This window comes from Oryzias latipes, chromosome 15 (assembly GCF_053564925.1).
Source record: "Oryzias latipes strain Hd-rR chromosome 15, Olatipes_Hd-rR_3.1".
NCBI lineage: Eukaryota > Metazoa > Chordata > Actinopteri > Beloniformes > Adrianichthyidae > Oryzias > Oryzias latipes.
Genome location: NC_136251.1, coordinates 31253530 through 31281403, shown reverse-complemented (window position 1 = coordinate 31281403; position 27874 = coordinate 31253530). Strand labels below are relative to the sequence as shown.

Sequence of the window (27874 nt, the reverse complement as noted above, 5' to 3'; positions counted from 1 at the left end):
TCCAGTGAAGGGTGCAGCAGTGGAGCCATGTAACCTACTTACTAAATTAGTCTTTTTTTCTCAGCCCAGTTTTTCCTGAACACCGACGCAAGCGGCTTTTCTTCAGATTCTGGAGCACAGAGCCGACCTTCAGTCACTCACCTCCCGCAGACATGCCCGGTAGGTACAGCCGCTCTTTCCCTGCAGCAGCTATGAGGAACAGCCGAACATCCCCAGAGGAGCAGGCGGACGGAACATGAAGTTTCTGGATGTCGCTTCTTCACGGCGTTTGGTGGCGCGTCGGTAAAACGCTGCGCGCGCTGCAGACCGGAGCGGACTGCGCGGCGGAGACGGTCGTTTCCAGCCACAGGGCGTGTCCAGGAACAGACAGCATCCTGCTTTATTTTCCACCAAGTTTCTGTCCACGACGGAGCACTGTAGAACAGTTAGTTAGCTCCATCATGGTCGTTCATTTTGCTGCTGCTGAGGAAAGGACAGACAGCCTCTAATCCTACGACCGCTGTTCTGGTGAATGGTATTTAGGATCAATCTGAAAGTTTTTTTTTCCGTGTTTTTATATTTCAAAAATCTTCTACATCATTAATGCTCTTACCCCCCCTTAGATCCATGAAACCTAAAGCAGATATGTGGGGAGAATCCAGCACTATTTAGAGATCTGCTTGTATTTGGGTTACAGTGATGATTTGATATTCACAGCAGTTATTATAAGCGCAGGATTAACATTTAGTAATTAAAATGCATCCCAGAATGAACGCCGTTCTTTAATTTGGTGGAATGGCTCGCGCCTCATCTGTATGCGCCGACGCTTCTCACCAATTAGAAGCCTTTGTGCGGCGCACGGGCGACCCCTGGCGGTGCGTCTCGGTAGTGCATTTTGGCGGAGGAAGTGCCACGGTGTCCTGAGACGGTCAGCGACGTCTTGTTTACACTCACCGGCCATGCCAGGCCCCTGAAGCCCCCCGAAGCGAACGGCGCGTTACGGCTTTATTGCTTACGTTTATTTCTTTCGTCTCAAGGGTCATTATATGAAACCTCCAATCTGGAGCGAGGCGGCAACAACAGGAAGAAGAAGATAGAGGAATTCTCTAGGTCTTCTCGGGAGAAACTTGTACAGTCGAAGAACAAGATGTTTTCCAAATTTACCTCCATTCTCCAGCACGCGGTGGAAGCGGTAAGTGATTCGGTTAAACGATTGTTCTTGTCACATTTTCTCCACTGTTATCGCTGAAAACGTCGTTTTTACCAACAACAACCCGGCATTTGGTGTGCAAGCTAGCAGCTAGCTTAAATAACCACGGCTAACGGGCTAGCTTGTTTATACATTAATGTTCCTCATTATTATGTCTTTTTCCATAGTAATACAAATCGTAACACTTTGTTTTATAGCAACTCGTTACTACAATTCTAATAACTAGTTACAATGACGCTAAGGTGTTTTTTAAAGACGTGTGGCTCTAAAAGTAGCTAAGCTAACTCTGCAGCTAGCATCCCGTTACAGATGACGAGTCGTGTCGAAATTCTTAGACAGACCTGCTAAAGTTGCGCAAACTTCTGGTGCCGCTAAAAACGATTATGTCACGCGTGTTATTGCAAAGATAAACCGGGCTAACCCGGTATACGCTTGTAACCGGGTTAAACCTGATTCCGAGCGGCTCTGTCTTTCCCCCGCAGTTTCTCCTCCACACCGGGATCCATGATTCTGAACCAGATGTTCCAATCATTCCAGGTGTGGAGGATTTTCATCTGTGAACGATCAGCTGCTGACATCTATGAGCTTTTTACTCTGCCTCAGTCAGGGGAGAGGTTGAGAATCACAAAGCAAACTTTATAAAGCATTTCTCATACTTAACACAAAGTGCTTTACACTGAAACACGGACTCAACTCCGTCCCAAAGTGGAAACCCTACATAAATCAGAGCAAAGACTGCAGGTTTTTGTTCAACATTAGAGTGCGACTGAACACTTGTGCTTCTGGAGGAAGGGTCACATGTTCTGATAAACTCTCCTAAACCTGTGGGAGACGTTTGCAGAAAGAGGAAGCAGTCAAAGCTGGAAGTGATGCGTCTATATCATAACTGCATAGGTTATGAGAAGGATGTCACAGCTTCACATGCTGCATGTTTGCATAGGGGGGCCATTCCCTTCCATGCAAACCGTTGAGATCTGGATGAGACCTGTCGACGGCCTGATGGTTAGTTTTGAACATCTGGAGTTGAAGTCCGGGTTCCTGGACCGGCAGTACGCTTCCCGTTGCAGTGCTTTGCCCGCCATCATCCACCCTGCTGTTGTACCCTTGAGCCCAGGTGCTCCGCTGGCGCCGCTCGGCGTTGGATGAATAAATATCCGTTCACGTCTGAATAAATGAAGGTGAAATGTTGTTTCTTCCAGCTGGCGCCGTCGCTGCCCCTGCAGGAGGACTTTGTCTATCACTGGAAGGCCATCACGCACTATTACATCGAGACTTCAGGTAAACCAACGTTATTCTGGTGACGGTGAAGCCGTGTTTCTGGTTTTTCTTTGTCCCCCCGCATTAGGAAACTGCCACAGTGCTGTTTTTCTGTAGTGCTTTAAAGTAAAACCCGGTTGGCTTTGTGGTTCGAAACAAACAGACCATAAGCATTTCCATGTTGCGTTAGAAACTCGTGTAGGATCCATTTTATTTGGAATTGTAGAAACCTATTTAACTTTTGTGTCCTGACTGACGTTTACTGTTAGTTTTTTATTTTGGCCAGTGAATTTTAATTATATTTTTATCCTCAACCAAAGGCTGAAAAATAAAAGCACACAGCGACTGTCAGGAAATTATTTACAGAAAAAAACTAAAATGTCAAGATAAATGTCTAGTTTTGGATCTTTGTAGAATGAAAGACGTCGATCTGTTTTGTCTGTTTATATAAAAGCAGGCAGAAAAGAAGTGTTGTGTGTGTGTGTGGGGGGGGGGGGGGGTACGCGTGTTATTGTAACAACAGTTGTTATAGGATTATGAGGTTTACATTAAATCATTAGTAAATAGTAATTAAAACAGATAGGTAAATGTTTTTTGAATTTTGGAAAACCCATATAGGTCAAGTTTGGCCGCTTTTTTTTTTTTTAATAATTTCTTTTTTTAGATTTATTTTTAAAAAGTTAATTCTTAATTTGTTGCTGTTAATTGCTGCTGGTTCTCCGGGGTTTAAAAGTAACAGATAAAAACAAGTTTTACTGTAAATGTTATAAAACATATATTTTTGGATTTTATTTTGAAATCCCAGAGTTTTCTTGTTGTTTCTAGGCTATTTTACAGGAAAACACAGCATATTTCTGTTACTAGCAGCTCTAACATACTGATACTGACGTCACCTGCTCTGGCGTGGTGGATCCTTATGGATCTCTTTATTTTTTGGGTGGATCTTCTGACATTCTCCTGCCAGACGACAAAGCTCCCGTCACAGACACCAACATCCCCTCCCACCTGGAACAGATGCTGGACATCCTGACTCAGGAGGAAGCAGAACGGGAGTCGGGGGAGACGGGCCCCTGCATGGAGTACCTCCTGCACCACAAGATCCTGGAGACGCTCTACACTTTGGGCAAGGCAGATGTAAGGCGCTCCGGCTTTAGTGACCGTGGGAATTATTGGTCAGGTGATGCATGTTTGATGGGAACCATCTCTTCATGATTTGTCATCAGTGTCCTCCAGGAATGAAGCAACAAGTTCTGACCTTCTACACCAAACTGCTGGCCCATATCCGTCAGCCGCTGCTGCCTCACATCAACGTCCACAGACCTGTGCAGGTGAGCGTGCAGCTGCCTGGACACCTTTACCTCCAGATGTCCTGCGATCTGAGCCGCTGATTTGAACGTTTCTCCTCACGGCGTTCAGAAACTGATCCGACTGTGTGGGGAGGTTCTGGCAGCGCCCACAGAGAACGAGGAGATCCAGTTCCTTTGTATCGTCTGTGCCAAACTGAAGCAGGACCCGTACCTCGTCAACTTCTTCCTAGAGGTGAGTCTCTGTGACCTTTGACACCCTAACGCGATCGAGGAGACGCGTCCGTCCTCTGAGTCGCTTTCGAAATGTCTGCAGAACAAGTCAAAGAGGCTGGAGAACCAAAGCTTGGCGGGGACGGACGGCGGGAAGGAGAGCGCCTTGGCTCCAGACACGGGCCAGTCTCCTGCAGACGAGCATGCAGAGGAGGCGCAGGCGGCAGCCGCTGGTCCAGCCAGCAGCACTAACAACTACAACCTGGTCACATCGCTGCTCAACCTCACCAAAAGTCCCGTAAGGCGGTTTCCTCTCTGTTCCCGGCATCGTTTCCTGGACACAAAGGCTTCTGCTCACTATTTGTTTGGTGTCAGGATGGCAGGATCGTGGTGAAGGCCTGCGAGGGTTTGATGCTGCTGGTTAGTTTACCAGAACCGGCTGCTGCCAAGTGTTTGACGGAAAACACGGAACTCTGCCATCTCCTGACCGACAGGCTGGTCTCCTTTTACAAAGCTCTGCCGCAGTCCATGGACCCCCTGGACATTGAGACAGTGGAGTCGGTGAACTGGGGGTAAATAGTGTTGTTTTTTTGTCTTCCTGTGCTTTATGGCGGCGGTTCAGTCTGAAGGTCGTTTCTCCTTTCAGTCTGGATGTTTATAACCTGAAGGAAGACGCCGCCATCTTCACGGGAAAAAGAGCTCTCATCTCATTTCTGTCGTGGTTGGATTACTGCGATCAGCTGATCAAGGAGGCTCAGAAGGTTCCTCAGACGTTCTGTGTTTGAAGATGTTCTCCACAGAAGCAGCAGGAGGCTGAGCTGCAGCGTTTTCTGCCTTTTGTCTTACAGTCAGCAGCCGTGGTGATGGCGAAAGCTGTGAAGGAGCGGTTCTTCATGGCCGTGATGGAGCCGCGGCTCATGCAGACGTGAGTCCCGTCACGAACCGCCAACCACGACCCCCCCACCCTGAGAGTGCAACCACAGCTTTGTGTGGGTCTCCGCAGGTCCGAGGTGGGCATCCTGACCTCCACCGCCCTGCTGAACAGGATCATACGGCAGGTGACGTCAGACGCCCTGCTGCAGGAGATGGTGTACTTCCTGCTGGGAGAGGCCACGGAACCCGAAACGCCGGCCAAGACGGCGCAGAATCAGCTCCGCCACCGCCTCATCGAGCACTGCGACCACCTGTCAGACGAGGTCTTTATTGCTCTTTATTCAAGACAAACAAATTCATAGCCTATACAGCTAATAAACATCCTGTCTGAATACGGCGTGGAACCCCTTCATGCCTCAGCGTACCTTTGAATCCAGGACTCCACTTAATTCAACATCTCATTGAACGGAAAAAGGTTTATTTTACTTTTCCTTTGGAAGTAAATACAGACATGACGACACAACAAGCACACGGCGTCCAAAGCCCTTTGTCCGTCCACCATGAAAAAAACTAAATGTTTCGCAATATTAGCTTTAGGCGAAGTTCGGGGGGGTCGGGTCATGTGATCGGCAGGGTCCACCATGTTTGTGTGTTTTTACATTAAATCAGATACAATTCTCAATTATTGAAAATGATCTAATGACAGGTTTTCCTCCCCCCCTGATGATGTAATCAGAGTCCACAGCCAGCAAAGGAGCCTGAAGTTCTCCTGGACTTTATGACAATTTTCTCCGATATTATACCACGGTCCGGGTGAATACTCGATTCTGATTGGCTGCTGGGTGTGCATTGAAAGTGATACCCTACGCCTAAAAAAGTAGTTCCGGTCACATATCTTAAATGTTCTGTATCACTGCGCCAGTTTCGTTCAAACAAACTTTATCTTCATCATCTGGACAGAAATATGCGGTAAAAGGAGAACTTTCTCTCTGAACTGATGCTTGATTTAACACATGGTGATCATCAGCATAAATATCGATTTCCTTTGCCGCTTCAGTCAAGATTGTAGGCTGGACCACGTAACGAATAGTCCGCTTTTGTGAAAAAAGTGATCCAAACCGTAAAAATGACAAGAATAAAGGACTAAAAACTGGTTAATTTCTTTTGTAGGTGATCGCGGTATGAGCGGGTTAATGGCAGATGAAGTGTGCATTCATTTCTGATAATGCACACTTTGTCGGCCATTAACCCTTACTTATTTTCTCCCGCCTCGGACTAATGCGGGACATCAGGTCGTCAAACTGGGTCATGGAGAGACGGAGGTACCGCTGAAAGCGCCGTGATTCAGACGGTCAAGCTCGCCGTACCGGGAAAGTCTCAGAAACGGAGATGTGATCCCCGATGTTTTGTTTCTTCAGAATCAATCCTCCTGATCTCTCACCCTCATCCTCCGTGATGTAGCGGTGAGGCTAAAAACCTTTGACGGTAGCTCCTCCCACTCGCAGCACGCACAGGCAAAGTAGCATTAGGATCTCTGAGAGTAAAAACTCTTCTCTGATCTTTGAAAACCTTCTGGCCAGCAGGAATTTTGATTCTTTTCCTCACACCAAACATGGATGAATCACATCTCCACAGTCAAGCTGCCGCTGCTGCTCACCTCCTGGTGGAGCGGCCGTCTCCTCTGTGCCGCCCGCTGAGCCCCGTTTCCTGTCTCCACAGATCAGCATCATGACGCTCCGCCTGTTCGAACACCTGATCCAGAAGCCCAACCAGCACATCCTTCACAGTCTGGTGCTGCGCAGCCTGGAGGAGAGGAACTACCTGGAGAACAAACCCCAGGAGGAGCGCGAGCCTGTGGAGAACGGCCAGCCTCATGACGCTGTGTAAGGACCCCTTCAGGCCTTTGGCCCCCCCTCCCTGGTGGACCAAACACCATGCATCGAGGAGCTGCTTTGGTTTCTTCTACTCGCGTTTGGATTTCAGGACTGGATCCGGTTCTGATGCATAATCTAATCAGTAACATCCATTCCTCTGGTTTTGATGCAAACTAATGCAGATTCATCCCCACATTCTCTGGATTTTGGCCCACATGTGATGGAAACAGAGGATCTAGATGACTGACATCAGTTCTGCTGCACTGAAGGTTTTACAAATGGCTGAAGGCTCCGGGTTCTAGTTTAATCAAACTCTCTCCTCAGAGACCTGGAGGAGGATCCGCTCTTCGCCGATGACCTCTCACCAGACAGCCGGCTGGCCTCCGAGTGGATCAGCTCCTCCCCGCCTCAGAGTCCGGAGCACTCGAAGGCCGACGGGAAGACCGAGGTCCACAAGATCGTCAACAGGTCCGCTCACCTCGCTCTGCTGAATGTGTCCGTCTTGGCCCCAAAGCCTGATCCGTGACCTTCTGTCGCTGCAGCTTCCTGTGTTTGGTTCCCGATGAGGCCAAATCTTCGTATCACGTGGAAGGAACCGGATACGACACGTACCTCAGAGACGCACACCGACAGGTGAGCTGCCGCTCACGGCCCGGCCCGGCCCGGCCCATCAGCAGAGCGTCTGCGCTCACTATGGGTTCTGTTTAGTTCAGGGACTACTGTGGGATCTGCCAGCGGTGGGACTGGAGAGGACACCCCAAACCCTTAGAGAAATGTAACCTGGACTCCCCATTTTTCGAGGGTCACTTCCTGAAGGTTCTCTTTGACAGAATGGGCCGAATTCTGGATCAGGTGAGTTCCATCGACTGGATGAATCCACATATTTTTCATCATGCGGATAAATGGTGGGTTTGAGCAGACGTTGGCGTGATTCTCACCCGTTCTTCATCCCGCAGCCCTACGATGTGAACTTACAGGTGACGGCGGTGCTCTCCAAGCTGTCTTTGTTACCACACCCACACCTGCACGAATACCTGCTGGACCCCTACATCAACCTGGCCCCCGGCTGCAGGTCCCTGTTCTCGGTTATCGTCAGGGTAAGCTTCCCGCCTCCAGCTCCTCTCAAACCCGCAACTCCTGCTTAAACGTTTGAGCGGCAGGTACCGAACCGCTTCACAAAGGACATGTCGATGCTGGAGGACGTCCCATCGCTGATCCTCAGGAGGGTTTTGCTGCAGTTTGCTGCTTCTCGTGTCCTTCAGGTGGTTGGAGACCTCATGTTGAGGATTCAGCGCATCCCTGACTTCACCCCCAAACTGCTGCTGGTGAGGAAGAGGCTCCTGGGCTTGGAGCCGGAGGGCATCACGTACGTCCTCCTTCTCGCCGTGCTCGCTTCTCCGCCGGCTGCAGGACCTGACCTCTGTTTTTCCGCAGGGTCGACCACGGGACTCTCCTGGAGGGGGTGATTGTCCTGGAGGAGTTCTGCAAGGAGCTGGCCGCCATCGCTTTTGTCAAGTTCCACGCCGCTGCCTCGTCTTCGCCCTGACCTCCTCGCCGTCGGGACTAACCGGGACATTGTGGTTCTGTGGGACGGGAGGCACAGGGTTTTTTAAGTATTACCGCTTCACCGGGGGCGGGCTGGAGGACTGTTGAAGACCCCATGATCCACCGTGAAGACCCGGTCTGGTTTTTGTGAAAACTGTCCGGCCAGAGGCGCCCCCCCCCTGTATTTATTTTCTGTCTGTAAACGTGTGGAAACGCATCTTCAGTTACAGCGAATCTGTGCGTTTCTATCAGAAAACGCCATCCGAGCCTGCACTTACCCAGAATGCAGTTCAGTATTTATGATACTGCAGCTCATTTTAAATGCCAAGCCCTCGTATTGAACTCTTTGCTTCCATGTTGCCTTTTTTTTTTGCTGTTTTACAGCGTCGTTTGTTTTTTTCCATCTTGAAATGCGTTCAAACGATCCGCTTAGCGTCACGCGGTCCTATCTGGACCTCGCTGTCACTCGTGCTCATGGAGGGAAAAGCTCTGGTGTTGTGCTGCGTTCCTCTGAACATCCATGTTCTCAGTCACTTATTTATTTGTAAAGCTGCTTGTGTTCATCTTCAGATGTTTTGTGTCGACGCACGGCTGATGTCGCTCTCGCGTGTCCTAAAGACCTCTAGACCCTTCAGAGGTATTTCATCCAGGAGCATCTCCAGACCTGAACCGCCGCAGTTTTCCCTTTTCATTGTGGTTTAAAGAACCGCCCCGCTGGTTCTGTGTTAACTGGGACATTTAAGATCCAGCTTTGATTGGAAAGTTTGTGTTGTTTTTGGAGTCTTCATGGTTGCTTCTCAGGCTCCGCCCACACATCCACCCTGTCGCTCCTCCTTATGCGACAGTCCAATGACTCATCGTCACGTTTGTCTTCATAAACCAAAAAGAGAAATTTGGATTCTGATGGAAAACATTCCTATGTGGATGGTGATGTTTTTAAACTGTCAATCATGCACATTTTCTATCAACTGTGTGTATAAATACATACGTATACTGTGTACTCTCTATAGAGAAATCCTACCGGGTGTAAGTGCATCAGTAAGGATTGTTTTACGGTCACAGAGGCGTGGGTGGACCTCTGGGTTCTCCTACTTCGGTTCCACGTGCTTTCCTCACCTTCCTCCCGTTAAGCTGGTCCGTCCGGCGCGTGGCGGTCAGTTTGAGCGTGGTTGCATCATTGCTGCAGAGCGCACGCTGGCTTCAGGTTCTCCCTGCAGCCCAAGCGGAACTTTCAGGACCTTTTGGAAGTTCTCCGTCTGAATAAGACCCCTTCAGAGGGAAAACGCCGTTCTTCACAGACTGTCGAGTCATCTTCTTTTATTACAAAATGTTTGTACAGTAAAACAAAAATACACAAATAGAGCATTTCTGTCAGTGATGAGGTGAAAACCACTCAAATCTATTCAATCTTTCAAAATAAACATTCCTTTATAGCCATCAGAAAGAGTCCCTTTCCTCAGAAGGAGCAGGACGTAAACACCACTGTCCTCTGCTCGGGGGTCCGGGTCCTCCTGGAGAACCGGGGGATGGGGCGACGGTTCCAAAGGAAGAAACTCTTCAGCCACGGATCAAGAGGCACGGCGGTGCAGAAAGGCTCGACTCAGTGATTGCAGCCGGTTCGGCTCGTAAGCCAAGAGGAGTTTGAGAAGGAGAGACCCACCATGTCTGATTATCCTGAACGTGAGTTCATCTGGGTCACGACTGAACGGATCGTCTTTGCACTTTTTGCTCATCAGAAGATAAACCCGAACAAAAACAGGAGAATGGCCTGAAATGAGGCAACTGTGTTTTTGTCTCGTCATCGTTTTTACAACCAAATGAAGGATTCATGGGATTCGGTGACATTTTAACGGATTATTTGAGATATTCCAGGAAAAGAAAAACAACGGCAGTAAATAGTCTGTCAGCATGATAATCCAGAATATCTAAAGTAATAATCCAGATTCCTTTTTTCCCGTTTGGTAGTGAAAAAACTAGTGACAGTAAGTCAAACCATGTGAAAGTATATTCAATAGTTTTAACTGAGGCGGTTAAAAAACACTTCATGAATTAACAAAAATATATTTACATTAGCAAATGTAGGTTTTTCTTTACGGTTGTGCTGAAACGGCGGGAACATTCGGACGAAACGTCTCTTTGGCTGGTGTGAAGCTCTGGCACCGGCAGCGTGCGTGTCTGTAATTACACGTTACCCCCAGAAAAATACATGCTCACGCCACGAAGGTAACAATCCAACAGCGTAGAAAATAGGCTCTGATGTTACAGTGATATATCTGCGATTCATTTGCGATATACATATTTATATTTACACATCTCTATACCAAAAAACCAACTGAGCGAGCTGGGTTACACGTTCGCCCCTGATTGTGTGTTTTTAATGTGTAGAAATCACATTCAGAAGAGTGAAGCTTTTTTTTTAGGAAGGCATCAATAAATAGACATCTGTGTGTGTTTGTGTTGTGTTTGTGTTGTGCTGAACAGCTCCAGCCGCCCGTCAGTCAGTCGCTCTTAGAGCTCGGCGCCGCATCCAGGTTGACCACCTGGAGCTCCGTCAGGTTACTGCTGCTGCCGCCGCTGGACTGCTGGCCAATCACCATCTGCGGCAAAACACAGCGGCGTGAGGAGACGGCACAACCCAACAGCCAATCACAAGTCAGCACAGACGGCGGTCCTGCTGGGAATCAGGAAAAGCCACAAAAAGCTGGGATATTTATTGGCGTTTGGGACTGGCATGCGGTGCTGCAGGCGTTTGTGCGAGTTGGGCTGCAAACGAGGCGACGCCTGCAGATGGTTAAAGAAACGGAGGCGTGTTTGTGGCGCCGCAGTCAGGATGCGTCAGTGCAGTCAACGTGGCATGCTGGTTGCAGAGGGAATATGAGAGTTTCACTTGTGAAATGCAGATCTTGCCGTACTGGGTGTAGCTGCACAGCCGAGACGGGGATCTGCACCGTTCCTGGAGGTGCAGTGAGGAACACCTGAGAGACCGCACCTGACGGAGACAACACAGCAGGTGAGCCACGCCAACGCGCACTTTCCACGGGAGGCGGGCGGGGCAGCCTCTCACCCGCGTCCTGGGCTTGTGCGTGGGAAACCTGCATGGCGGAGGTCCCCTGGGAGAAGGCGTTGAGCACGGCCAGCCCTCCGTCAGCCAGCGCCGGCGTGGACGCGTACATGACCGTGTGAGGGCTGGGGTACATCATGTGACCCGCCACAGACGTCGGCACCGACGAGGTGACGATGGTTGCTGGGAGACTTACGGTTGCTGCAGAAAAAGAGAGGGAGGCGCCGCTTACAGCTGCGTCCACCAGCAGAGGGCGCCACGAATCTGCTAGCTGCAGAGGCGTTTCCATCAGAGGAGCAAACATTTCTCCTTAAACCTGTTGAAGGAGGTGCAGAAACGACATGTGGGTGGAGCCTGAATGGCGGGACCTACTGGTGGAGTTGGTGGAGGTGTGGGAGATGTCGGGGCTGCTGTCGCTGTTGGAGGTGGGCTGCGTGTTCTGGTGGACCTGGATAGCCTGGAGCTGCTGGGGAATGCCGGGTCCTGCAAACACAGGGGACATGAGGCCGGTCCCGGTTCAGGGGGGGGGCGCAGCAGTGGTGGCGCCGTGCGCTGGTGCAGTCAGAGCTGCAGGAACCAGCGGCTCGAGCATTACGAAGCACCGACACGGGTGGGATTAGCAGGTGTGGGGGGGGGGCACCATGCAGAGCAGGTCACCTGTGAGGGAGACAGCAGCAGGGAAGCGGAAGACAGCCTGCTGTCCCTGCTGCAGCGGCGGGGCGGCCAGCGCCTGGCCATGCTGCCCCTGCAGCGCCAGGGAATGCTGCTGCAGCTGGCTCAGAGGAATGGTGGGGGTGCCGGGGGGGAGAGGAGTGCCGGCTGCAGACACGCGTGCACGCACACACACAGAGAGGGGGGCGGAGACTAAAGGTGAAAGGCAGAAACAGCTGGAAGAGAAGCTGACAACAGGATGAAATTCCTTTACAAACAAACCCCCCCCCCCCCCGCTGCCAAATGGTGCAACACCCCGGAGGAGGCGGGGCCTAAAAACTGATGACCCGGCGCCTTTATTTATCTAGTCAGAACTTTCAGATATGAGTTTAACATTAACCCGGCCCGGAGTCCGAGCCGCGGCGCCGTTTCAACCCCCCCTGTTTGAGTAAGACCGCATAGGAGGGGGGCCTTTCGTTAACAGGACGACGACGCAGCCCGGTTCTGGAGCCACACCCCCACATATGGCCGCAGCTCCATAGGTGGCTGCTGCAGCGGGGGGGGGCGGCTTTCAAGCTGTCTACTGTGGAGCTGTCAGCGTGGGGGGGGGGGGGGGGGTTGTTGTTCCACCTGGCACTGCTGCTATGTGGCGGACAGGTGGTGAGGAGGAGGGGCAGATAGAGAGGAGGCAGGAAAAGAGGGGAAAAGGGCATGGGGGGGCTGTCAGTCAAAAACAACACCGAGGACCCTTCAGAGGGCAGCATTTGTCCGTCCTCACGGCCGGTTAACTCAGTGCCTGACAGAAATCAGAACATGGAGGTTCAGCAAAAACAATCTCACATGATCCTCCTTAACCCCCCCCCTCATAAAAAAAAAGAAAGTGGCGTTGTGTGAAATTTTGGGAACAAACATTTTCTTCTTTTTCCCCCACAAAATTTGAAAAATCACCAAATTTCTCAATTGGCCAATGGTCACCTCGCTGTATGTCCTGTGGCCATCCCATAATAATTTCCTCCTGACACGCGTGTTTTGGTTCTGTATGTAGAATTTGACATTTTTCGGAGCCCAGGAAGACATTTTGGACGCGTTAATTTTCTTGACCAATATTCCGGCTGTGATGTCATCAGAGGAGAATCCTGACAATCTGCTCCTTCAGTCCCGGACGGATTCAAGTAAAACTCTCTTGAGGGGAGGGGCCACATCTGGTTCACACTCCATAGATCGAGTCTTAGTTTTCGTTTCAGCAGAATTGATTAAATATTCATGATTTATTGTGGAGTCCCCCCCCCCCCCCCCCTTTATTACTGTCCCTAAGTGACAAAGGCATAGAAGTGGCCCCCCGGGACAACCGCGGGCGATCTCTTTGCTGTGTGACATGAGAAACCCCCCCACGTCGTGACAAGGACAGAGAGGACATCCCACGGTGGCAGCCCCCCCTCCCTACCAGGCATGAAGGTGAAGCCGCTGGGCAGTTGCATGACTCCCGCGGGGGCAGTTTTCAGGACGGTCCCGTTGGCGCTGACGTTGCCGCTGGCCGACGCCGGCGCCATGTAGTTGGTGATGGGGAAGGACGGCCCGCTGCTCACCTGCATGGTGGTGGAGGTGGTGGGCACGGCGGGGGTGCTCGTGCTGCCCGGTATGTTGGCCACGGTGAACGTAGGCTTCAGGGCTTCCTGTGATGAAGGGGGGAGGGGGAGGGGGGGGGCAGAAACGGAACAGATTTAGAATCAACTCTGTAGGAGCGGCGCTGAAACGAGCGGGAAATACGTTTTTGGCTCCGATTCTGTGATTAACGGTGGTAGAAGACCACCTGAAGGTCTGTCTGCCAATAGGCCACGCCCACATTTGGGAACAAAGTAAGTACATGAAACTTTATGTGCAAACTTTTTTAAAGGTGTCCAAAGGTAAATAAGGACCTATGAAAGAACCCCCCCTAGTGGTTACATAGGCTACGTTCACAAAAAAATCTGATTTTCTTGCAAGGCCGTTCACATTTCCAATTAAATGTGATCTTTTGTGATCTCCTGTGTGACCCTGAAATGACCCAGAAGTGACCCGCATGCGCAGAAGAGTCCTCAACGGTGAACGACGTCACTGTTGTTTATGGAAGTAGCCAACGTTAACAATGGATGTCAACAACAGTGTTGTCAACAGCAGAGCTCTGTTTGCATTATTACATTTATTTTCACAAAGGAGCAGAACAATAACAATCTTCTCATTTTAAGAAGGCATTGAAGCCAGGATCATCTGGACCCACTGTTGTGGAATGGGGATGTGGATGTGCTGGGGGGGGAGCGAGAGAGAGAGAGAGGAGCATTGGGGGCGCATTCATGTTGTGTGTTATGGAGGAAGGAGAACGGTGATAAAAGACGGCTCCCCCCAGCAGAACTGCTATTGACTTTTTATTAACCCGCTGAGGGTCCGAACGGGGAAGTGAACCCCGGAGGAGGATCCGCCTTGGAGACCGCGCTTCTGACCACGGTCGGAAAGGAAAAAAAGTCACGGCGGGAAAGGTTCAACACCACGCTCGGCCATTTAGCTGGAAATGTTTTTAAAAACCGTTCGGTTGCGATTAGAGTCCTGGAGTTTGGCCTGAATAGAGCTGTCATCCCAAAAATGAATCCAATCTGTGACCTGGCTTCCCTTCCACTGACTGGTCTCAGCAGCATCGTCCGCCATGGTTGATGTTTATGATCTAGTTCCTGCCTACTTCAATGCAGAATGATGACGTTTGTAGCGTATCGATGACGTACGGGTCGGATACGTGTGGCCTGGATCTCATTTGAAAAGATCGGATCTGTGTCGTTCAGACCGTCATGAAAAGATCAGATACAGATCGCATAGGGGCAAAAAAAAAAAATCGTAATTGGGTCGTTTCAGCCTGCAGTGTGAACGTAGCCATAGAGAACTGGACTTTTTGAAAAAAGGCTTCAATCCGGAAGTTGAGGATCAGAAGGTAAAATACCATCATGATCACGATGCATGATCACTCCCGCTGTCTGGAGTTAATACAGGAGCAGTGAACCATAGAGAAATAAACCAGCAGCAAAGGTGAAGGTTTTAGTCACACGTTTGGAGAAAAACGCAAACAAATGTTGAACTTTTCCCCAAAGACAACCATGACAGAACCTCCCAGAACGTATGAAACCCTCCCATTCATCCTGCAGCTCCATCGGAAGAACAATAGCATCACTCCTGTTACCATGACAACGGACCCGGCAACTCTGCAAAAACACACAAAGACGCGCGGCAGATGAGACGATGAAAAGAGGAGAGACGCTGCACCTCAGCTAATGTGCTGGCGAGTGGGCCGCATGAGGAGAGGAGTGGGTGTCAGCCGGGAACTACGACGCTCTTCCAAACCCCCATCCACGCTCTTCCCCCACAATACCAATGATCTGTAAGAGCAGCATGGACCACAAACCACTGGAGCCAAGGGTTTGGTTCCACGGGAATCCGTTCCCACAGAGGGGGTGTGGAGCAGAAATGTGCACGGCGAGTTCCCCAGTTGGTTGGGCCGCTCTCCACGGTCCAAAATCATTCAGATTTTCTCTGCAGGAGTCAACCCAAGCAGGATTTCCGTCCTCCACTGACACGTCCCGCCTGCACAGCGTGGGCCATAGAACCGAACCGTCAGGCTCCACAGATCAGGAACACGGTCACAGCGGAGCATCAGAACCTCACCGACCAACGCGCGCCGCTTCACAGATCCGACTATCTCTGCCGACATGAAAATGAAGTCTTAGCTGGAGTTTGCTGAGGCGTGTTTTGCATGTCGTCGCGGTGTGGAGAGCAGCATAGACGCGATAACCTCCCAAATATTTCAGATAGGAAACATGTTTGTGGGCCACGGCGCTTCACAGCATCTTCTGTAGATGACCCGCTTTTATATGTCAGAACCAAGACGTCCCGGATCTTCTCAGGTCCTTAAATCCAGCAGGAATGATCTGGAGCTAGCAGCAATGCATTAAAGCAATGCACTTTATAAATAAAATGTATAAAAAAATGATCCTTTGCAAATGAAGGATTTGTAAAAAGCAGTTCAAATAAGTAATTGTTGTGCACGGCAGTGGAAGGTTCATGATCCGTCTGGACACCTCGGGATCCCCTGTTCTTTCAGAATAAAAGACTTCCTCTGCATGTAAACGAATGAAGGTGAAGACGGCGGCCTTTTCTAAACTTTAACTGCCTCAAAAGTTCCTTCCCAGCGGAGGCAGAAGCAGGCCGGGCCAACCCGTCCTGGCAGAGTTCTGTTGGTTTTTATATGTGACCGATTACGTGGGTGAGAGGTGGAGAATCCAGCGTGGGTTGGGGGAGGGGCGGCGGAACCGTAGGGAGCTCAAAGTTAATGGGAGTAAAGCGTCCGTCCAAGGTCCTTTCCCTCCGTGGTTAAACAGCAGCTCGAGCGTCGGAGGGGGAGGAGCCAACAGAGCTGCGGCTCCGCCGTCTGATTCCAACATCATGTGGCGCTAAATCCACTCAGAACTGCGTCACATTTCTCACAGGAGGATCTCCCCGTCAAAGCCGCTCAGAAAATCCTCCGGTTCCTCACACTGGTTCTAAAACGCTCCAAACGGCCTCAGGAACGTCTCCTGCTGCAGGACCTCTGAGCGTCACCCAGGAGACCAAAGTTCAGCAGGAGAACTAAAAGTATGACGCTGTTACAGACAGCTGAGGGTGCAGACAGCTGGCAGGAAACCCGAGCCCCTCTGGGGGGGGGGGGGGGGGGGGGGCAGATGAGGCAGCAGGAGACCCCTAAAGATGTCCGCCACGGGTCTGAGCGCTCCTGTGACAGACCCAGATGCTCCCTTCTTCAGAAAGTTGTTTCAAAAAAGGCCCAGGACCGACTCTTCCCGCTTCGCCTCGCTCCTCTGTGGAGGCAAATGCGGCGGTTTTTCTCGGCGCCGCGGGAGGCCTGACCGAGTTTCAAACAGGTCCAGAGCACCTGATTACCCAGCATTCAGAGCTGCATGATCTGCGTGACGTATAAAGGGACTGACCTACTGTTGTGTTTGACCGCCGCTCAAACGCTCCGTGGATAAACGGCGCCGGCTTTGGTTTCAGAGTCACCACAGCCAACAGCAACCAGCAGTTCAGCCGAAGATGAAGACGCCGGCGGCGGCGATCTTCATCAGGTAACTGAAGCCTTCAAAGCTGCTGCTGCATCACTACAGTTCACATCATCCATAAAAACAGAGAAAGGATCACAGCTCTGAACCTCTCTGGTAGTAATCAGATTACTTTAAGGTTTATTATTGTTGCCTTAATGACATTAGATCAGATAAACATTTAAGCAAAGAAACCTTTTCAAAAGACAAGTAGAAACAAACGAATGTTGGTTTCTAGTTTGAGTTTTTTTTCAGAGTCCAACATTCCCTTTTTTTAAAATTTCCACCTTAAATATTCAACAGCAGACTGATGAACCGATGGAAGAAGGAAACAGTCAGAATAAACCCGCGTGGGTCCTGAACCGCTCTCTCCAACAGCGTTTATGAACGTTTTTCTTCACTGAACACCTGAACCCAGAACTGGAACAGAAAACGGTTTGGTCCGGATCCAACCAAGTGAAATCAGTTCAGCTGCCATTTTTTCCTGATTCAGATGCCGATAAGTCGGAGCCAGACGTCGTCGGTAAGCAGAGGTCGGAGTCAACGTTTCTATGGCAACCCCTCGCACCAATCAGGAGTCAGCTTGTTGGAAGGCCACACCCCTCCCACTTCAAAGCAGGCTACATGAAATCTGTCAAACGGTTTGGCCAGCAGGCTCCACCTACTTTTAATTGAGGTCAGTTTATGACTTGAACTACAGATAAAGTATCATGAAGAGCCAGAAGTCTGACCAATAAAATGAGGAACAGCTAGGGGGGGGGGCGGGGTTACTCTGTCCAGTTCTCCTATACAGTCAGTGGAACCATTGACAGTTTAAAAAAAGGCTTTTTCACTACAAGAAAACGTTTTTTCCCCACAAAATGTTTCCAGAGGATTTTTAACGCTCAGACACTGACATTAGTTTCTCTTTATCCTCCATTTTTCCTTTGAAAGCGTTGAGGCCTCCCTTCCTTCATCTGGTCCGGACTGAAGCAGAAACGTTTCCTCTGCGTCTCCACGGAGCAGCCGTCGCTCCGAGGCTGCAGGCTTTAGAAAATCTTCATTTCATAAAGACTGCTGATGTTATGGAGACCTGAAGAACTGACCCATGTCTCCATTACCGGTCTCTAAAGAATCAAAAGTGACCGACCCGATTGGCGCCTTTCCACGTTTTACCGCAGAACTGCAGCCAGAACCATTCCTGCCAAAATCCAAAATCAATCCGAGTCAATATTGACTTCATGCTTCTGTTCTAAACCCAACCAGGTTTGTTTTTACGTCTCTGAAGGATCCAGCTGTGGAAAAAAAGAAAATTTCAGCGTGAAGACGAGGAATCATTTCATTAACAACATCTCAAATAAAAAAGAAGGAAATGCTTCATAACAAAACTGATGTGCAGGTTCGATGATTTGATCTTTTAAGTGAACATTACTGGTAAATGTTCCAATCAAAGCTGAATCCAGGTCCCCAACCTCCCAACGTAATCCAACATGTCTCACTTTGGACATCGTCCACACGGACTCAAACCCTCAACGTGATCAACAAACCAAAAAACATCCATCTTCCACAGAAACTCTCCAGATTTACTGATTTTGTCTTTTTTCGTCCACGTCACCAAACGTCAGCAGAAATCTGTGCAGAACGTCCAGCTCTCCCTGGAGCCGCTCTATTGATTCTAAAGCTGCACCGGTCACTGCACCACAGCGACGGATCAATACCAGCCAAGAACTTCTAAAAGGAAAGGAATGGTTCGACTGCAGCCAACCTGGATCTTTGCTGGAAGTCTTTGATCTTTTGTGACATCCGAGGATTTGAAATGTTCAGGAGACAGTTTTCATTGGTTCATCGTTCAAAGAGCCACGAACACGACGGCGCTTGACGGACGGGCAGCATCACCCGACCACAGCGCCTTCCGGTTGGTAGGCGGTCAGGTGACTTGCATGAAGACCCAGAACTACTGTCAGAGTTTGGGACCGACCCAGGAGTGGAGGCCCCCCCCTTGACAGACCACAACCATGACCAGAACCTCTGACCTCCGAGCTGGTTTGGCAAACGCCACACAGCTGCAGGCCCGTTCACCAGATGTGAGGGGTCTCCAGACTGACCATTCACAACCGACTCCACCCCTTTGACTGGAATGACAGACAACCGCTGCAGGCGACTCCACCCACACCAAGACACCGCCGTGAGCGTTTGCAGTGAAGACCATGTGACCACGCAGCAAGTGTCTGAGCGATACGCCACCATGTCAGGACAGGGACATCATCATCCCCCAATTCTACTAAAACACCCTCAACTCCCTGTTCATGGATGATCCCGCTCCACCACACGCTGCCGGAACGGTCACAGCTGGACTTCAGGAAGCCTGAACCACAGGCCGCATTAGGAAACGTGCTCATGTAAACAACAATATCCAAAACGTGTTGGGAGTAGCGGGATCTCCTTCATCTCACAAGGAACCAGAAGAGACGGACACACGGGACTCCCGGTGGTTGACAGTGGATTCATCTCCAAACTGAAGGTGACAACTGGCCGGCTGGCGCTGTGCTGGGATTGTGCTTTCTTCTGGTGACCGGGCCTCGTCTAACCTCCCATTTGCTGGCTCCCGTCTCCCAGCCTGTCACCCTGCCAGCAACATGGAATTCACAGCTCCATTTGGGACTGCTAAAAAAGGCAAGGCAGCCCAAGAGGAGGAGGTGCAGCCAATGGCGGCTGACCTGTCCAGTTGCTCGCTGTAAAATAAGGGGGTGGAGGAGGGGGGCTGCTGCTTTCCTCCCACTTTAACACGCCGACATGCTTCACGCACGTTCAACCAATCATGACGCCGTCAGGCCTGTCACCCGAAGGCCTCCAAAGAGGCTGGGGGGCTGGAGGAGCTCACAGAAGGAAATACGATGAAATGAAATGAATCAGGATTTCAAACAAGCGGATCAGAGAGAGGGATGAAGGGAGAGGAGGAGGAGGAAACAGGCCAGAGGGTTCAGAATGAAGAAATTAGCTGCGAATCGAACTTTTGCTGCAACCTCAAAACCACAGAGATCCTTCCCGGGAAGGAAAAGTCTGCGACTTCCTGCTTTTCTACAGAAACCCAGTAAAATGTCAGATTTTTCCAAACATCGGGGTCTGTAGTGCAACACGGCGTCTTCATCAGGATGGGATGAGCTGACCAGGGCAGCCAAACGCCGTTTCACGAAACGTCAGAATGCTCCAACGCAAGAGGAAGAAGATCAAAGAAACCCCCAAAAGAAATGAAAAAGGATGAAATAACCTGAAATCTTCAGCAAACACAGAGTCCAATGTAACCCAAACTGTGACAGTCAGGAGGAACAGTTGGGAAATCTAACGTTCTGCGTGGGAGCACAAAGCCGGCGCCAAAACCTGACTGTCTCCTCCTTTTTCTCCTGTTTTTAGTCGTGCTGATGAAAACAAAAATGTGTTGAAATCACGACCGCCTCAAAACAGTACAGAGACGGACGACCAGAACCGCACAGCACTGATCCGCTTATGACGTCAAAATATGAAAAAGAAATGTGTGATACATGAAAACGTCCTGACAGCTTCCACAGAAATGAGTTTTCAAACCAGTTCCAATGAAAACAGGAAGTAGAAATGTTGATGAAGGTTCAAACCCCAACGTTTCATCTACCGAACTCTTCAGACTTCGCAGCAAAAAAAGCTGCGGTTACATAAGCAAAATCTCTTGATGAGGTCAATGGTGGGATCAGAATCCAACCGTGCACATGGGCCCAGAAAAACTCCGATTAGAACGAGCGTTCACATGGTCACACTTTCAGTCGGAATAAATCATTTGCACACGAGTGTTTAAAAAATACCGGAAGAGGAAATGAGTTCCACTGTTAAGAAAGTGAGCTGCCGTATACATTTATGCAGCAGCTCGGTGATGTACGAGGTTATCTTCTTAACGTTATTTTATTATTATTCATGTTATTATGAAGCGCCTGTACGCTCATCATTATATTTTTAATCCGTGTGGTCAGTGCTTTTTTTGTGGCAAAACAAAGCCGGACGGCGGGTTAGGTGAAGGCCAACACGGGTTAACGACAGCTTTTAGCCTGGATGAACCCCAGACGTCAGGGGGCACGGAGCGCTCCTCCCCGGCGCCCCCATCGCGGGGGGTGTCAGAGAAGATAGGAAGGGAGAGGTAAGGAGCCCACGGGGCGGGGGCGGAGCGCAGAGGAGTCCGCGGAGCAGCCGGTCGGTCCCGTTTGAGCTCCAAAGCCTTCTCTTCCGTCTATGCGTGACGTAAAGCCAGAGCAGTAGTGACACACGATCCGAATGAACTGTTTCCATGAACAATGATCGGATCAACAATCCCACCATCTCCATCGGAAAGAAATTTTGATCCGAACGAGTCTGACCGGAGCAGAGTATTCCGAACGGCGTGTTCACGCCGTTTTTCTTCCGATCAGGCGTTCTTTCCGATTACTTTTGTCCACGGGCGGCTGTGGTGCAGCGGTATGGCGGTCAAACCATAATCGTAATATTGCAGGTTCAGTTCCCGCCTTGCACGCCAATGAGTCGAAGTGTCCTTGGGCAAGACGCTGAACCCCACCTTGCCTCTGGTGGGAGGTTGGCGCCAGTGTTCGGCAGCGGAGCCGCCACCAGTGTGTGAATGTGTGTGTGGATGGGTGAATGGGTCTGTGACTGTAAAGCACTTTGGGCCTTCGAAAGAGGGTAGAAAAGCGCTATGTAAGTATACGCCATTTACCATACGCCATGTAAACGCAGCTACTGACTCCTCAGCTGTCGAGCATGGCGGTGGAGGAGTCATAGTCGGGGCTCTTTGTAGGAGAAAACTATCAGGACAAAAGAACTTCCATTCAAGCAGCACAATAACATATTTTAAGGCTGCAAACGAACGAAAAGTGATTGAATCCTTTTTTATGCCAAACGGGAATCAGAAAATATCTAAAGCTATGATCACGCCGTCCTCGGAAACGCCTGCATGGGACGGCCGTTTTTGGGGTTGTACGGCCAAAATGGGCGGCCATTGAACCATTGACCATGTATTATTACAACTGGACGGACCGCGTGTGACGTCGTCCACAGAAAATGACTCTCTTCCGGGTCAAAGCAAATGAAGTCAACTCAGACGCCGTTTTTCCACAAAATGTCCGTCGCCATGTTGGAGCCACGCCTCCTCAGTGAGCCGGGATTCATCCGTCTGCATTTCTATGGCAACCCCTACCACTGAAAGCGGTAGGGGGTAATTTTTTATTGGAGGAGTCTGATCGGTCAGTTAATAACTTGAACTACAGCAAAAGTATCATGAAAAAAAGAGGATTATCAAGAAGGTGTTGGAGAAAAAAAAAGGTTCCTCTGATCAATAGAATGAGTCACAGCTGATTATTTCTCTATGGAAGTCAATGGGATTTTGGCTTCTTGGAGCTAGCAGGTACTTCCTGTTTGGAACGCCGGGGGGGGGGGGGGGGGGGGGGGGGGGGGGGTGGTGTGTCACCCAGTTCAGTTCTCATTTGCTGTCAATGCATTGAACGCTCGTTGAAAGTTAAACCTGTAACCAATCGGGAACTGATACATTTGGTGGTGACGTATGGAGGATATTGTTCCCGGCTGGAATTCTACGACGCCATGTCTTTCACTTATCGGAATAGAGCTGTGAAAGAAAAAGCCTGGAGCGACATTCACCAGATTTGCACCGACTGTGAGGACGTGCGGCGGTATCAGTGAGCAGCGATGCGACGCCTGGTATGACCACGGCATCAGAGAGGTCATCTCTGGAAAGGTATGTAAATAATTACGTTTTAAACATTGGAAGGAAAGAGAAAATAAATACATTTTGCCACATTCACGTATAGATTTCCCTTTGGAACAGTCCAAGTTCTCAGATGTTTCAGCAGCTTCAGACCCAAACCTGATGATCAGAACCAAACTTGGACCAAGGATTCATGGTTTCCTGGTGTTTGAGTGTTATTGGAAGTTCAGGATGATGTCATCAGTGGTTTCATCCCAACAGTCTCCTTCACCTTAAAGCCTCTTGGCGTCTCCCCCCACCATGTTGTGTTTAGACTAGCTTGGACGTCTGCGCAACATCCCGCTCTCATGATGGATGTGATCCAGACTCTGCAGACGCTCGTGCAGCCGAGTGGGAACCGCGTCCACCTGCAGCATCCAAATGGCGGCGGCGGCAACCTTCCCGACATTTCCAGCGTTCTTTGGGTGGAGAGCTCTGACCTCCGCCCTCACGGCAGTGGAAGTCTAGAGGTTTCCACGCCGCGCGCTCATATCTGCATCCATACCTCCCCTCCGTATCACTGAGGGGAGTTGGGGGTGGGGTGGCGGGGGGTGTAATCACAGGACTCCAAAGACAGCTGCAGCTTATAAGGAATGTGAGGGGCCTCAGCCAAGAGAGCAGGCAGGGAAACCATACCATATATGGTCTCAGAGACAGAATCTCATTTTTATCAATGAGCAGGGGGGGGTTCAGAGCGGCACCGCACGCCGGCTTCAGCCCCCACCCCGAAGGAGCACCCCCACACTCCGCTGGCGGCTGGGAAAACACCATGCGGGCTAACGGGCCGTCCTCAATGCCGTGTAAACACCCGGGGAGGGGGCGGTCCCCGCTTCCAGCATGCGACTGACTGCCCACGGGGTGGCGTCGCCGGAGAAGACGACTTCTGAAGTCATTTCATTCATTCTTGTTCTGAACGTAAAGCACGGGTCACGTGTTCCGAGAACGCCGCCATGCTCTTCATCCACAGACCTGCTCTGACCTCTCTGCTCCTCCTGGGGGCAGAGGTCAAAGGGGAGGTGCACAGGAGGATCCGTCGGCCTGCCGGTTTAGACCTCAGCCATCGCAGGAATCGTACTGCGTCCCAGCCGCAATCGTGTGTTCTAGTTCCAGGTCTCGCTTTTGACTGTCCCCGATAGACGGGACGCGTGGCGGGAGACGGGACGCGCGGCGGGAGACGGGACGCGCGGCGGGAGACGGGACGCGTGGCGTTTACACTTTTCCAGCTCCATCAAGATGCTTTGACCTACTTGAAGACGTTTGGGGTAAATTCATGGGGCAGACGAGACGAGGTTGGAGGTAAATCCGGTTTTTCTTTTTTTGTGTATTTTAAAAGCCTAAACATGCCAAAGTACTAAACCAAAACTAAAGGTCGGGTTGAGATGATTTGGCAGCTGGTTCATATCTTCTTCAGAAACTGCTGAAGTTTAGTCGCATTAGAAAGTAAACGTGCAGCGAAAATGTTTCGTTTTTTCCTTTTTTTGGGACCGAGTCTGAAAGAAATCATGTCTGAATTTAGGATGGCGTCATGGCGACCTCGTCTGTAAAAACCCTGGAACGTGAACAAAGGCTGTTCTCAGGTTTAAGGTCCGTAAAACTCCAACAATGTCATCTGCTTGTGTCACATTTGGCAGCGACTGGAGCGATTCTCTTCAGATTACAAATGACGACACGGAACCGTCCCTCCACAGCCCCCTCAGAGGTGGGTCAGACGGCGCCGCTCGCTCCTGAAGCTCACCTTCGTGTCGCCCATGCTCTCCGACTCCGACACCTGGTAGGTAAGATCCGTCTCCTCGAAGCCCGTGGCGCTCATCCGCTGGTCCATGGAGGGGTCGGACCGAGGCGGCGAGTCCGGGGAGTTCAGGCACGTCTGGATCAAGGCTTTGCCCGTTTCGCTGGTGATCATGGGCTGAAGCTTGCGGGTGGCAAAGGTGTAGACGTGACCCGTTTCACTGGCCACCAGCAGCAGAACCTGGGTTCCTGTGAGGGTGGACAGTTCATACGCCTGGAACGAGACCGACAACACAACATGAAGACCGGAGCGGAAACGCGGCCCTCAAACATCTCAACGGGAACGTCAGAACTCCAACCTGCAGAAAAATCCAGAAATAAAAGTGATGCATTTCACCACAGAGACCAAAATAGCAGAAGATAAAGGTTCGAGTCCAGGAGAAGCTCGTCCCTCCAGCGAGGAGGACGGAGGAATGGCTTCCAGCAGATGCTTGGACTCAGACTGCATCCAACACACACATCCGACCAAACGGCTGCACTCAGCCTGAACTCCCCTCAGAGTCATCGCTCATCCTGAAGATGCTCCCGTCACCGTCAGGGAAGGCCGCCATCCCCCTCAGCACACGCCGGCGGGGGCGTCGCCCCAGAACTCGCAAATCAAATTCAAATTTGAGAACTTTATGGAGCCGTTGTAAAACCGGCGAAAGCTTCAGAGTAGCGGTGGAGAGCAGCAATCGTCCAGCCCCTCTGCTCCTCGCCGTGACTCCACGCTCACCTCCCCTCGCTGCCTACCGCGGCGCCGCTTCAACAACACCGCCGAGTCTGGCCAACGTCCAGCCTGGAAAAACGGACTCATTTGTCAACCTGAGCGTGGACGGCGGCCTTTAATAGGGCTCCTCGCTCTGCCAATTTTCACATAAATATGAGTAGCTGCAGGTGGGGGTGGGGGGCTGCTGTCTCCGCCTGATTGGTTCCTTTGGCACAACTAAAGCGGAGCCATTAACGAGAATTGCCGTACAATAACAGGCATATGTTAACCCTTTAACGCCTGTATTCATGCCAGCTGTTCTCAGGCTGATGCTCAATAAAGTTATTTTGGAGCCAAAGTGGTTTGATCCATATATGCATCAACAGACGTAAAGAAGTTCAAATAAAAACTTTGGCTCTTTGCTGTTTTCTTAGGCCTCATCCGGGTCCAAAAAGACTCGAAACGTCCTAGCAAAAGAACTCAGGAGCCCGAACCATCACTTTATCTCAGGCCGTGTTGGGGGCCACTGAAAACCAGCGGCAGATCCCTGCTCCCTGTAAACGACACGGCGTTCACCACGAACGACTCCACCGCTCGCCGCCGAGGAGAAACCAAAACGTCCATGAGAAGGAACCACCTACGGACCAGGAACAGAACCTCCAGCATCACGTGGATCCGTCAAAATGAAAGTTCAGAGCTACGATGAGTCGTCCCACTCCACCCACCTGTCAGCTCCTGTCAGGGCTGACGGAGTGTGGGCAACAGAAATCTCCATCCCCTCATTGTTGCCAAAAGCCCACATGAAGACACCACAGTTTCCACGACAACAGTCTGGGATGCATCAAAACACAACAGTTTAGATGGTGCTGTGGAAATAAAAACACACTGAAAAAAAGAGGAGTTTTTATGAAATCTGGCTCCTAATGACCTTCAGATGATCAGCAGAATATTTCTGTGTGATCGGGTTTTTAAGAGAGCGGTTCCGTGTGCAGAAGAACCAAACATGAGTATTCAATGAGGTTCTGCTCCTGGTTCTGGGTGCACCATACGGTGGTCTGTGCAATCGTCTGGTCCGGTTCCCGGGGGTTTAGTCAGCTGTTGGCACATGCAGGCCTGCAAGCCATGTGGCAGCTGCATACATGCATGCATGCATGCATGCAGCTCCATGCATGCATGCATGCATGCAGCTCCATGCATGCATGCATGCAGCTGCATACAGTTATGTGGGGTGAACTTCGTCACAAGCAGAACCGGGATCCTGCATCCTCTGAGGAGGATGTCAGAACTTCCAGACCCAAACTCTGGACATGCTTTCCTCCTCTGAGGGAGCTGTCAGCTCACAAATCAATGAACCAATCATCTTAATCAATCAATGAGCGTGCACGCGCCTCACACACTCACCTTCTTCATGATGCCCGTCTTCCTCTTGCTGAAGGTCGTGTACCTCCGTAACTTGTTGTCTATAAACTCCATCTTAATCTTCACGCGCCCCCGGGTCTTCTTCCCGGGCTTTGCCCCGGCGACTCCCCCGGACACCATGCCGTAATCTCCGGGGGTGACTCCCGCCTCCTGCCCCGCCGCCGCAGCCTCCATCATCTCCCCCCTCTCCCGCTTCACCCCTCTCCTGCTGTCCCCGAGTGACCCCACCGGGTCGTCGTCGTCCCCGGACTCAGAGTCGTTGTCGGAGCCGCTGCACACCCGCTCCGGGTCGAACCGGGCCCCCATGGGCAGCACGACGCCCGCGTTCAGCCCCACCATGTGTCCCGGTACGGCAGCCTGCAGGGGGTTCCCTCCGGTCCCGTTTCCCGGTCTCGCGGCCCTCGAGCCGCCTGGACCGTTGGCTCCGAGCATCCCAACCGCGTCCCTGTCCCCGGCGTGTCGCCCCGCAGCGCCCGCGCCGTCGCTTAGCCCCGGTCGGACCAGGACGGGGCGAATCCCGCCGCCGACAACCCCCGAACTGTGACCGGTGCTGCCCTTGCCGGACGCGGACCCGTTTCCAGATGGTACCGATCCAGCCTGGCTGGGTAACATTATATTTAGGTGACCGACCGAGTCCCGAGACACCAGCTGGAGAAGCTGGAGCGTGGCGTTGCGTGAGTGCCTCCTGATATATACCGCACGCGCCGGGGCCACGCAATGTAAACAAAGCGCTCAGTTGATTTGGACGCTACGAGACATTAGTGACCCAGACTTTGAGAGTGACGCTGCCCCCGGACCCGCGAACCCGGCTCCGTTCGGTCCACACTCCTCCTCTATTTCCAAAACTCTCCGTACTTTCTCAAAAAGGAAAGCGCGAACAGCTCCGTCGATATGACTCCGCTGCGTCACATAGTTCGCCGTGTGAGCAAAAAAAAAAAGGCCGAATATAACACCCTATGTACTCACGCGAAAACGTGAAGGCGTCGCTTTATTTACATTATTTAGTTTACGTGGATCAGAAATGCATAAAATGATCCCGCATTTTAAAAAGTTATCGCCACGGCGGAGTGATACGAGAGCCAGGGAACTACTTTCCTCCTTATAAAGAGATACAACGTTTCCTTATATGGTGCTGTCTCTCCTTATTTGGTG

General features: G+C 50.9%; 3 protein-coding genes across 9 annotated transcripts in view; 1 reads left to right on the top strand and 2 right to left on the bottom strand.

Moving 5' to 3' along the window:
- The window catches only part of ablim1a (actin binding LIM protein 1a), a 40313-nt gene extending 39293 nt beyond the window's left edge, over positions 1 to 1020 (bottom strand). For 3 of the 4 annotated variants that reach the window (XM_078931603.1, XM_078931587.1, XM_078931598.1), the window contains exon 1: positions 142 to 1020. In XM_078931603.1, coding sequence (XP_078787729.1) covers positions 142 to 154 — 13 coding nt within the window. In that variant the 5' untranslated portion in view covers positions 155 to 1020. The remainder of the gene's footprint in view (positions 1 to 141) is intronic. The other variant, XM_023963012.2, reaches the window with a different exon arrangement.
- On the top strand, positions 4 to 9699 carry fhip2a (FHF complex subunit HOOK interacting protein 2). The gene is made up of 18 exons (XM_020709784.3): positions 4 to 159; positions 1017 to 1171; positions 2389 to 2467; positions 3411 to 3580; positions 3670 to 3774; positions 3863 to 3985; positions 4067 to 4261; positions 4339 to 4535; positions 4610 to 4724; positions 4812 to 4888; positions 4967 to 5159; positions 6556 to 6719; positions 7035 to 7178; positions 7253 to 7343; positions 7419 to 7562; positions 7667 to 7807; positions 7973 to 8076; positions 8145 to 9699. The coding sequence occupies exons 1-18, from the start codon at positions 153 to 155 to the stop codon at positions 8254 to 8256; spliced, it is 2316 nt and encodes a 771-aa protein (XP_020565443.1). The 5' UTR covers positions 4 to 152; the 3' UTR covers positions 8257 to 9699.
- Positions 9556 to 27840, bottom strand: srfb (serum response factor b). 4 transcript variants are annotated; one of them, XM_011484747.4, is made up of 8 exons: positions 26705 to 27840; positions 24563 to 24829; positions 13412 to 13640; positions 11974 to 12135; positions 11689 to 11799; positions 11320 to 11517; positions 11143 to 11244; positions 9556 to 10852 (listed from the first exon to the last, which is right to left on the bottom strand). In XM_011484747.4, the coding sequence occupies exons 1-8, from the start codon at positions 27332 to 27334 to the stop codon at positions 10812 to 10814; spliced, it is 1740 nt and encodes a 579-aa protein (XP_011483049.1). In that variant the 5' UTR covers positions 27335 to 27840; the 3' UTR covers positions 9556 to 10811. The 4 variants fall into 4 exon arrangements, with proteins under 4 accessions (XP_011483049.1, XP_011483048.1, XP_078787740.1 ...); XM_011484746.4 differs by having other exon boundaries at positions 11168 to 11244; XM_078931614.1 differs by lacking the exon at positions 11974 to 12135.
- Positions 27841 to 27874: the final 34 nt, after the last annotated feature.

What these genes read in the sequence shown, in the direction of transcription:
- srfb (XM_011484746.4), bottom strand. Translation starts at nt 27,334, where the DNA reads ATGTTACCCAGCCAGGCTGGATCGGTACCATCTGGAAACGGGTCCGCG. An exon ending in CACCTCCACCAACTCCACCA is followed by an intron (nt 11,518 to 11,688) that starts GTAGGTCCCGCC and finishes CTTTTTCTGCAG; the next exon opens with CAACCGTAAGTCTCCCAGCA. An exon ending in CGGCTGTGCAGCTACACCCA is followed by an intron (nt 10,853 to 11,167) that starts GTACGGCAAGAT and finishes GTTTTGCCGCAG; the next exon opens with ATGGTGATTGGCCAGCAGTC.
- fhip2a (XM_020709784.3), top strand. An exon ending in TCAACCTCACCAAAAGTCCC is followed by an intron (nt 4,262 to 4,338) that starts GTAAGGCGGTTT and finishes GTTTGGTGTCAG; the next exon opens with GATGGCAGGATCGTGGTGAA. An exon ending in GCGACCACCTGTCAGACGAG is followed by an intron (nt 5,160 to 6,555) that starts GTCTTTATTGCT and finishes CTGTCTCCACAG; the next exon opens with ATCAGCATCATGACGCTCCG.